Genomic DNA, 12303 nt, shown 5'->3' on the forward strand with positions numbered 1-12303 from the left:
AATCAAAACAAAATTTCACTACTATAATTATTCACTACATTTTAAACCGTTTTCCCGAAGAAGGGCGTATAAGTATATCCGCCTTTCTTCCGGCAAAGCCCTGAATTATTACGAGTACTTCTTACTTCGATAGGAAGTATGAAGTAAATTGAAAAATAAACTCCAACTCTTTGCAGAATAAACCTTACATATCGAATTATATAGTGCACATGCTGTAAAGTGGTTAAATAGTATTGTTGACGATATTAGTACATTATGCAACGAGGCTATAATGAAGGTAATTAAGAAGTGAGTATGGATATTTATGAAACGAGTGCAAGCGAGTTTCATAATTTTCATACGAGCTTCTTAATTACCATTATAGGCGAGTTTCATACGACTTTTTATGCTCGACCATATTTCTAATTTGATATTATTAATTTTCTTTGTATCTGACTTTGGCCAATGCCCCGTATGTTGTGAGATGTGCGCAGACGCGAAAGTATTGATTTTTTCCGAGGAACAGATGTTCCTCGGATGCCATAAGAACCTACAGAGATAACTTACTTACTGGCTTTTAAGGAACCCGTAGGTTCATTGCCGCCCTCACATAAGCCCGCCATTGGTCCCTATCCTGAGCAAGATTAATCCAGTCTCTATCATCATATCCTACCTCCCTCAAATCCATTTTAATATTATCTTCTCATCTACGTATCGGCCTCCGAAAAGGTCTTTTTCCCTCCGGCCTCCCAACTAACACTCTATATGCATTTCTGGATTCGCCCATACGTGCTACATGTCCTGCCCATCTCAAACGTCTGGATTTTATGTTCCTAATTATGTCAGGTGAAGTATACAATGCGTGCAGCTCTGCGTTGTGTAACTTTCTCCATTGTCCTGTAACTTCATCCCTCTTAGCCCCAAATATTTTCCTAAGAACCTTACTCTCAAACACCCTTAATCTCTGCTCCTCTCTCAAAGTGAGAGTCCAAGTTTCACAACCATACAGAACAACCGGTAATATAACTGTTTTACAGCCAATCCATTTGTAACGGATTCTACATGTTCACACGTTAAATCCCTTTTCTTCTAAAAAATAATTCAGTTTTACGAAATATTTTATAATTCTCTGATTATATGGAAGCCAAACATTCATTCTGAAAAATTTTGTTTTACAGTTCTTAGTTATAAAGGAGACTGACTGTTTTTAGCTGCTGTAACGGATGCTACCGCCTCTCTGTTAAATTCATGACTTACCATTATTCTCACTGAAAGTTCAGGTTCTAGGATCAGGTTAGCAAATTCATCTCTTTCTTGTTTATATATTAAGAATTGCACTTCATTTCTTTACAAGAATTTTTTAGAAATGATAAAAAGGTAATTTATTAATGAATTTTATACAGTGTAACGGATTCTACATTCAATTGTAACGGATTCTACAAGTCACTTTGATATGTAGCTATGGATCTTTTATGAAGTATAAGATAGTAAAAAATTAATTTTTGAAGTGTAGTAATTTAATATTTACTATTTGAAATTAAATAAATGAACTCTGACAATAAATTAAATTATAAAGTTTAAAGGAAAAATGTATAGGAAAACGATGTAATACTGTTGGTTAGATATAGCATACACTAAAAAGAGTTTTATTTTTGTGTACAAAGAATTATTAGCTGTTTTTAGTCTCATTAATACTTTCAAGGTTACTTCTCATTATAACATTAACATCGTTGAGAAACTCTTACATTTAAGCTGTGCTGTTGAGTCCTGAAATCAAATGTTGGGAATATTTCTACAATTTCTCCGAAAAAAAAAAAGTACTTATCACTTAAATTTGTTATAAACTTGTACCATACACTAAAAATATCTTTAATTTATATTTACAGTCTCATTAATATTTACAAGTTTATTTCTCATTAACATTAACGTCTTTGTGAAACTCGTGCATTGCTCTATGTCCTTGAGTCTTGAAATCAGGAGTTGGCAATATCTCACCACAACATATCACTTCCTCATTTGGGAGCCATACACAGCATGCCCTTTTCTTTGAAGGACTCAATGGTAGGACTGAGTACGGTATATTTTGTACTTTTTTTTACAGCTTTTCTTAAAGTGCTGGTACACTGGTAAGACCCAAAAGCCTTTTCTGGTTTTGACCCATCTATTGTCTTATTTTCTTCTGCTTTCTTTTTTCTATATTTCCTCATTGCTTCTCTCTTTGCCCGTTTTAGCATATTATCCAATATTCTATCTGACTGACGCCTTACCTTTAATTGGTCCCTTTTACTTTAATCCCCCTAATGACAATAAAGTGGTGAATATTAGGACTTTTACTGTGGATATTTCATTCCCTATTAAAAATGTTAGATTAATAAATTAAATTTGATGTGATCTAACGATTGTAATGATTGTTAAAGTTAGTATTGAATAGATTAGAAAGTAAATGAATAATATATTTTCTCCAATATTTATAGTACTAATATTCACCCTATATGATTAATTGAAGAATATGTCAAAAATTTTTCGGATTGAAAATTGGTTTAATCCACCAATATTTCTATCTCGATCTTTCTTCAGATATTCAGTCCATTTTTTTTATCTTCTTTCTTCTTAGCCCTAAATTTCAGCTTAGCCATACGATTATTGTATTTACTGTGATCTGCCATGATTCTGTAGAAAATTAGGCCTAAAATCGTAAAAAAAGAAAACAGGTTGTCATGTAGAATCCGTTACAGTGTAGAATCCGTTACAGTCCATTATGTTTTTAATTCACTTTAGAAATGCAAAAATATATATGTAAAGGCAATGTTGGAACTGTATAATTACTTTCATGAGCTGTGGTTTTGTTTCTAATAATACTTACAATGTTATAGTAAAAAAAGACAATTTTCATGTAACGGATGCTACATTGGTTAACTGAATTTCAAATAACATTTAAATATAATTTGGTACATACCTTGAAAATGTAACAATCAGTTCAAGAAACTACAATGTTTATGCCATGCTTTAAAACAAAAATGGCTGATATCAGCTGATAAGATTGAATGCTATAGGCTGCCCAACCCACATATTTTGGAATCGGTGTTGGGTACATGAAAAGTACCTACAAGAAAGATGCCTAAAACTTCTTTTACCTCTATAAAATTGAGGAAATCAAGGTGGAACCTTAAAATTTAATGTGTTTTAAACTATTTGTAGTATGAAATAATACTTCTTTCTAAATTTTATATTTTTAACTACAATTCCCACTTTTCGTGGAATGACTGTTTATAAATTAAAAATAAATTAGACATTGAAAAACGAGATGACAAATTGAATTTATTTAAATATTATTTACAATTAACGCTAATTATTATAGTAACAGAACATAACCTTCTGCGACAGTTGGATTTCCAGCCTCCGTGACTTTTCGCTAATTCTCTTTCGATTGCATATCCGAGAATAATCGATACTTGCGGTTTTATAACGGTAGAAAGCTGACCTGTCATTGGCTGAACAGTTGTAACCTGAGTCGTCATTGGCTGAAAGACCTGACCTTTAATGAGTAGGTGTACTTTAATGAGGTCCATTAAAGGTCTGCTACCAGGTGTATAATTACTATATTTCGGCATGGTCGAGCATAAAATATATTATAAATGTAATTCAGAGTTGTGATTATTATTCATAGCGATACATTATAATAAACACATCCAATTTCATTTTCAACACTGCATTATTGTTTATACAAGCATTTAAATGTATTATTATTATTATTATTATTATTATTATTATTATTATTATTATTATTATTATTATTATTATTATTATTAATGGAGTTTAAAGGGCGCGTCAGCGTCTATGGTTATTTGCGCCCATGTGCGAGAGTCAGTGCAATAACTCAATTTAAAACTGGTATATGTAAAAGCCTGCATTTAAATTTAAGCAGTTTCATAGTATAATAACGTGAGACTAGTATTACAGTATAATTATGCATCTGCATACTTTCCTTTTACTCTCGCCGCATTCGCGACAATACGATAACAAAAGAATATTCAACTTCCACATGGTGTTCAAGAACAATCAGTCTTCTTAATGTAGCCAGCTGTTTGCTCACAACATAAAGTCCTCTATAGTCCACTGTAGTCTATTCAGTTGTTGTTTTTCACGAGAAATGAGGGGCATTTTGATCGGTGTTCATTATATATGCAAGTGGTGAGGGGGCTTAAACTTGTTGTTTAAGCTAGAGTAACAAAGAGGTACCTACATAAGCTGCATTACCACCAACGCAGTCCCACTATATTTTTCACTGTTTATAGTCATGGTGTTCAAGAACAAACTTCAGAAATGATTTACCAACAAGTGTTTTAAAAATAAATTTCACTGTAAAATAAAAATGGGGACAAAAAAAAGGACCAATGTGGTAGACTAAGCAATAACAAAAAAAAATCAGTTCATGGTGAATGCCACTTACCTCAGGTTCACATTTTACTGCGGCAAACGAAAAAGGAACTGAAGTACTTTCACATTTGACCACTGAAAAAGGTTTGTGTTCATAAGTTGCGTCTTCACACTCCACCATCATTTCATCCATGTGTTGTGGCATCAATTTTCTATCCTAGAGAAGGTATAGCATGTAAAATTTTACGTAGCCTATTTTAAACATGAACTGTAACTTCAAAGACTGCCTATTGAATACCTGGCTGCAACAAGAGTGTGTGGCGTCTAATGCTGTTATTGCATTAACGCACACATTGCATTCTTCAAACTATGAGCTATCATATACATAAAAATTATTTCACTACTTCATCACTAGATGGCAGGAGATCCATAAAAAGAGTCGTGTGCAACACCGTTCTTGCATTCTCGTCTTTCAGCATCAAGCACAGCATTATAGCTATACCATGTAAGATGACTGGAATTGACGAACAAACCATTACCTCAGAAGAAGAAAGTGTTGACTATGAGAGTAAATGTAATGGGAAATCTAGAATTTGTGGAAAAGAAATATTGCTAAACATTGAAATTATGGTGAAACGTATGTATCTGTAAATACGGGAAACAAAATACCAGCCAAGAAATATAAGCCAGTAGAAACACAGTTCTCTTTTTCAAAGTTACCAAAGACCTTAATTTAAGTGATGTTCCTAAACCAAAGGTAAATCCTGGTTTAAAAAAAAAAAACATGTGTTCTCTCTGTGTACATTTTTCGAAACCAGAAAAATGTGCTGATTGACTTAGGTTTGTTCTAAACTTGGAATGTGTGAATAGCATTGACTGAAGTGATAATTCAAAATTTGAAATAGAATCTGAGTTGTAAAACGTGTTCAAAGAATCGAGTAAACAAGGAAAAGGCAAAAGTCCCAACATAAAAGTCTGGGCATTATGCCTTCTATGCAAGAACAGCGTTACGGTAATTGTATTATTTCAGAAGTCTGTAGTTTTTTTTAATGGTTTAATTTAATGTGATGGTACTTTATAATGTTGACAATATGTATTTTCTTATTAATAAATACATTATTCAGTACATTCATATGTTACTCTACATCTTAGACACTATCAAAACTTTGACTCCTTGTTTCTCAACATACCATTTTACCACAAACACTCTTGTTGCACCCAGGTATTCAATTAGTCTAGAGGAATTAAATGTTACTATAAAGACACTAAAAGGATTGTATTATGGTACTTTGTGGAGGAACCTACTTTGAATCTTCTGAGAACAACCTAGTATCATCGGCCTAACTAGATTCATATTCAGAAAGAGAAACAACGAATAGTGGCTTGTTGTAGCGCCAATAACAATCACTTCATAATTAATTACTGATAGCTCCAGACGAAAACCCGAGCGTCCCCAACTAACCTCATCTACATGTTCGTACATACAAAATAAGGACGTATGGCAACCCTCAATAAATCTGTAATTCAAAGAATGTTAAAAGCTTGGTATGACCTGTGAGGCTTTCTTAAAAGTCGCAGTGAATTTTTAATGAAAAAAAGACTAATGAGGCCCACATTAGGAGGAAAGCCCACTCCATTTCTCAACCTCGCAAACAGGTGATGTAGACATATAATTTTACAGTACCAAGGGCCACCATTGGTGAATAGAAGTGATTCAGAAACAACCAAAATGTTTAATCCTTATCTGTAGTAGACTACATTAAATAGCCAGTTTACATCCACAACAGAAAGTTTACATTAGTCTTACCATGAAAAATAAATTTACCTTCCTATGTAATTCTTAAATATCGTAGTTTTCTAATCGATCATTTAACGACGCTGTATCAACTACTAGGCCTATTCAGCGTCGTTGGAAACTCAACTATGTAAACACCCGAGCACCGTCTAGCATCATCAGGCAAACGTGCTACCACAGTCTACTATATACAGTCGCGAAACTTGAGGTGTTTTTTTTGCAAATCTCGTGATAAAGCGCTCCAAGCAGTTAGCAACTAGAAACAATAGACTGTCCATGGTCGACTTTGGACTGTATCGTATTTCTATCGAGTGCTAGCTCGTTGCGTATTTCACATTGATGCTTGTGAAATGTTCGTTATTGGTTGTAATGAAAATGTTAATGGCTAAAATATAATAATTGGAATAATAATATGGGACAAGGAGGAGACGTTTGTAGTGCTATAAATTGTAGCAACAGTAAGAGAAAGAGGCCAGAGTTATCCTTTGTCCGATTTCCGAAAGATTCAGAAAGGTTCCTGGGTTTCCACAGGAATGCTATGTAGAAACAAAACTCTTAATTTTGAAGTTCTTTGTGACTGTTAGAATACATTATATCCTTAAATTTCACAATGAAATGTTTCAGTCTAACCGAAAGGACATTAGACACCGGTTAAAGTTCTGTCACTTAGGCTGCTAAATTTCCAGAGAAATAAAGGTTAGGTCTACTTTTTTTTTTTTTTTTCGGAGGATATATTTTTAATTGTAGCTATTAATTTTGTAATTATTTTTATGTGTTATTTTACTAAAGACGTAGAAAAATTAAGTTTGTTTTAATGAAATTTATTGATCACGTTTTATTTTCAATTCTGGTGGGATTATTATTGCTTAGGCCTATTTTTTTCAAAGGATATGTTTTTAATTATAGCTGTTAATTTTGTTCTTATTTTTATTTGTTGCTTTACTAGAGACGTAGAAAAAGTCTGTTACAATAAAATTTATTGATCACGTTTTATTTCCAATTCTGGTGTGATTATTATTGCTTAACCTCATCCCACTTTGTTAACTACGTAAGCCTACACTACAAGTACCGGTACGCGTAAGTTACTCCATTAATTCATATTTCCATTATTATTGTTGTAAAGGGAAATGCAAATTAATATTTATTGGTTTCATAGTTAATTATCGCTATAATCTTGAATGAGTGAAGCGATTATAGTAAATTTCAGTTCGTTTTGCACAAACAAAAATTATATTACTTATTTCTTGCAGGTATCTTCGAGTTTATAGTGGAATTTAATATACTTCATTAAAATAATAAATTAACTTTATGCATTTAATATTTCAATAATGGAAGGAAGGTGTTAATTTTTCCAAAAGAACACAACAAAAGTGTAACATATTTTGTCGTCTTCTGGGAGAGAGATCTGCGATGATGAGGCGATAGTTGCGATCCTAGTGGTGAGCAACTACCCATGTTTGCATTTTTACTACATGTTGAGCTTCGCGACTGTATATAGTAGACTGTGGTGCTACCGTCTGAGCTACGGTGGTGGCTAAATCTCATTGACGATTACCAATACCAATAGGCCTGTTTATTAGTTCTAGGTACTGTATATGATATTATAAACACCAACAGATAGGCTTGCCAACCATCCCGTTTTTTCCGGGACAGTCCCAATTTCGACCATTGCGTCCCGCGTCCTGAAATAATTTGCACACATATCAAAATGTCCAAATTTCATGGCATATTAGACATTTACAGCTGATTTTCGTTCCTATCAGATTGTTGCATTTAGTCTGAATTGGAAGATATTTTCGCACAGTCTCATACAGACATGCTTCCAATATGTGACGAAATGGAAAAATGACTAGTACGCATATTCATTTATACGACCACTTCTACGACAGATATAGACATCAACGAGGACAACAACAAAGACTTGGAAAATACCGCAGTTCCTTCAAGTGTGATAAGATCTGATAGTTATGGCGATAAATCACGTAAAAGTCTCAGTATTTTCCGACAAGAGTGGCCGAAATCTTTTGTGTATGTACGTTAAGTTAGTTTATATTAGATTAGTAATTGCATCAATAAGATGGGTTCCTAGTGTCCAACGAGTTAACATTAAACAATTGATACTATTTTTTAACTTGTTTTGTAGCCATTTTGGCTAGTTTCAGTTTTTTTACATATTAAATGGGTGATTCTGTTAAAATATACATAGGCCTATGCTGTTGTAAGAGTACTACTGTTGAACATGTGGGTTGGAAATTAGTGCAATAATATTGTCAGTAAAGTTTGAGTCCCTAATCTTTACTTACGAAAGTTGGCAAGCCTAACAATAGAATAATTGCAAGCCACACTGCAATCATATTACAGACTTTGGAGAACCTGGCACATGGGAAATTCAGGTGGTTTTGGAAGTGAAAATTGTGTTATTGGCCCAGGGGAAATACTAGTCTTTTATGAAAGTAATACCTCGGCTCACTGAAGTACCCACGTATAGCGTCTTAAATATTCAACTTCATGTCCAGAAACAAAAATATATCCCTTATAAATTCAACAATTTTCACTTTCAAAATTACCTTAATTTCTAGTAAGCTAGTTTCGCCTAAATCTTACTGCCAACAAGCAGTACAGTATTCTATTAAAAAATGATAATTCCAATAATGCATTACCAACGATAAACAATGTCTCATGTTTGTATCATTCTTCGTTATAGCCAACGGGTCGGATTCAAGTTTCACTTTGATATCATCCATCACAACTCCAAGATGAAGGAAGAAATATCAATTCGTCGATCTGTGTATTTAAGTGGTAACCACTGCCGTTTAGATTGCAATATTATTACAATCCAGACGGCGGTGTTGGTAACGATAAAAGACCGCGATATCTGTCAAATTGAATAATTATTACATTAGATCGATATCGTCATAGCAGCATTAGCAGCCAACGTCATGATGATAAAGAAAAATAATACAATAATGCAAGATTAATGTACCCATCAGGAATTCAACGAAATTAAGGAATATAAATCACATCCGACCTGACAGAAAAGAAATCAAGTTTACAATTCAGTGCTTGTTATAACCGTAGATCCTATGTATATCATATATGTGATATGGGTTATAACCCTATGATCTAGGGTTATAACTATATTCAGTTGTGAAGCTTTTGCAATCTAGTCAGCTGTCAAAAAATCTGAAAGTTAGAATTTATAAACAGTTATATTACCGGTTGTTCTGTATGACTGTGAAACTCTCATTTTGAGAGAGGAACAGAGATTACGTGTTTTTGAGAATAAGGTTCTTAGGAAAACATTTGGGGCTAAGAGGAATGAAGTTACAGGAGAATGGAGAAGTTACACAACGCAGAACTGCACGCTTTGTATTCTTCACCTAACATAATTAGGAACATTAAATCCAGACGTTTGAGATGGGCAGGGCATGTAGCACGTATGGGCGAATCCAGAAATGCATATGGAGTGATAGTTGGGAGGCCGGAGGGAAAAAGACCTTTGGGGAGGCCGAGACATAGATGGGAAGATATTAAAATGGATTTGAGGGAAGTGGGATGAGAGACTGGATTAATCTTGCGCAGGATAGGGACCAATGGCGGGCTTATGTGAGGGCGGTAATGAACCTCCGGGTTCCTTAAAAGCCAGTAAGTAAGTAAGGGTTATAACTAATAAATTGTCTTCATAATGTTCGCTACCATGCTATGACAAAATTAATTCCGGATTCCGGGCCGGTTTCACTAACTCCAGTAACTTTGTTACCCGAGATTAGTTAAATAACAGTTAGTTATCCTCTTTTCATTTAATGTAAGGGTAGTTATTTAAGAATTTCAGCACTTAATTTCGAGTAGATAATCCGAGATTAACACCGTGAGTTGGTTGTGCAATTTGTTGTACTTTTCGGAGGCCGGGGATATAATTATCCAGTTGCAGAGGTCAATGAAAGCCTGAAGTCTTATAACCGGTACAATAGAAAAAAATAGTTAAATCTAGGGCACTGACTCCATACGCCCCACTCTTCAAAATTTACAATATGAAACAATTGCTTTATCATAGCTAAAGTAATAGGTATATGAAAAATTAAAAAGATAATTCAAATTTATTTGCAAAAATTATATGTTTTATTTAACGACGCTCACAACTGCCGAGATATCAGCCTCGCCAGTGTGTCGGCATTTTATCCCGCAGGAATTCTTTTACATGCCTGTAAATCTACTGACATGAGCCTGTCGCATTTAACCACATTTACATGCCATCGACCAGGGCCAGGACAATTCGCCTTCCCATTGCCACCATATTGTATATTTCAAGTGATTTTGTAGGTCTTGCCACCTCTCGCGCCAATATACCTGAGTACCGTTGGCTGCAGCATCTGCAGCCTCATTCCCTGGAAATTCCAACCTGCCCAGGAATCCACACTCCAATCTCAGAGAAAGAGCGTAGGAGGATGTGGAACAGCTGCTGGGTTCTTACCAGAAGCAGATCGTCCAAATGTAAAACCTGCAGAGACTGAATGGCACTTAAAGAGTCGGAGGAGATTAGAGATCTACGCCGTGGTTGTCTACTTAAACACAATAAGGCTCTGCAAAAAGAATATAATTCTGCAGTAAAAACACTGGTATATTCGCTCAATTTTTATTTAAATATCTGTCCATTTGCAACGAAGGAGCAACCAACACAATCATTTACCCGGGATCCGTCAGTAAAAACTAAATAATTTGAAAACCGTGATAAAAGTTCACTACAACGAAGTCTAATGATAGTGTAAAATTCTTAAAACTTCGACTCAGATTCATATCAAACCTGGGACGTCACATTATCCACGGTGCAATTGTGCTATACTGCAGTGTGTGAACTGATGGTAGATGGATGTCGAGCTCAGAGGGCAGTTCACGAAATCGAACACCTGCTGGACGAAGTTTCCGTGGATTTTTTATTTTATTGGGTTATTTTACGACGCTGTATCAACATCTAGGTTATTTAGCGTCTGAATGAAATGAAGGTGATAATGCCGGTGAAATGAGTCCGGGATCCAGCACCGAAAGTTACCCAGCATTTGCTCGTATTGGGTTGAGGGAAAACCCCGGAAAAAACCTCAACCAGGTAACTTTCCCCGATCGGGATTCGAACCCGGGACACCTGGTTTCGCGGCCAGACGCGCTGACCGTTACTCCACACTTTCCGTGGATTTTCACTGTATTGGTACTGAAGAGAATGATGAAAGAAGTCGTAAAAATCGTGCTCAGCCATATCTCCATAACCGTTCGAAAACGGACCTATATTCATATGAACTTTTTGACTCAGAATGACTTCAGAATTCACATCCTAAATCTTTTACCTTTCCTCGTGAATCATCCTTTATACAGTTACTCAATATGTAGTTAATATGCATCCATGGATAGTTGCTAATCACTAGGATCGCCACTATCGCCTCATCACAGACAATGCTAAATAGTACCTGCAGTCTTTTGTTCCTATACTAAAAGCCAGGTTATGAACCGACTAAACCGGAAGCAACGTTCTGTTGCTCTCTTTCTGAGCTGTTGCCACATAGTGGCGCGAGATTCAAAGCGTGTTCAGCGTTTGTCACCGATATGTTTAAAATAACTACTGTATATAGTTCTCGATAACACTATCAACAATATTAGTAATTGAAATTACTGTTTTTAAGAAAGCACGTGCTAATGACGCTGGCACGAAATGCGACTCGTAATGCACGTGGTACTGCAAATGAACTGGGAAGTTTGGCTACACTGTCTCCGTGATTCCGTTGCCAGATTTTCGTTAGCAGATGACATTTTCACGCGAGGTCCAATGAAAAGCTCCGTTCTCGTTCTTCCCTCCACCCCCCACACTCAACGTGTCATCACTGCACAGGCTACCCCTCTAACCCGCACTTTCCTCTCGCCCTCCCAACTACTTCCTGTTTAGTCGGTTCATAACCTGGCTTTTAGTATAGTACCCTCACAACTCAAGCTTCGTGACTGTATATACTATAGTCCCGTCGCTCTAATTTCCGGCAGCCAATCATGTTGCAGGTCGGCTACATTTAAACGTGTGCGTCTTGTGATTCGCTGATGAAGATGTTATGCATTTCCTTAGGCTCGATAAATAGTTAATATAATCGCCCACCATTTTGGCTCTTTCGTTGACG

At 35.4% G+C, this 12303-nt stretch overlaps 1 protein-coding gene across 4 annotated transcripts in view; it reads right to left on the minus strand.

Annotated features, from left to right (window-relative positions):
- The window catches only part of LOC138692272 (zinc finger protein 85-like), a 43614-nt gene extending 33885 nt beyond the window's left edge, over positions 1-9729 (minus strand). Inside the window, exons 1-2 of one of the 4 annotated variants that reach the window (XR_011330039.1) lie at positions 8812-8986; positions 4430-4573 (exon numbers count right to left, since the gene is read on the minus strand). Coding sequence is in view for 3 of the 4 variants with exons in the window: in XM_069815433.1 (XP_069671534.1) it covers positions 4430-4573; positions 8812-8895 (228 nt within the window). In the remaining variant the exon portion in view is untranslated. Of the gene's footprint in view, positions 1-4429; positions 4574-8811 lie in introns of all 4 variants that reach the window. The other 3 variants (XM_069815433.1, XM_069815436.1, XM_069815434.1) reach the window with 3 other exon arrangements.
- Positions 9730-12303: the final 2574 nt, after the last annotated feature.

The sequence above is a fragment of the Periplaneta americana genome, chromosome 16, assembly GCF_040183065.1.
Source record: "Periplaneta americana isolate PAMFEO1 chromosome 16, P.americana_PAMFEO1_priV1, whole genome shotgun sequence".
NCBI classification, from domain to species: Eukaryota; Metazoa; Arthropoda; class Insecta; order Blattodea; family Blattidae; genus Periplaneta; species Periplaneta americana.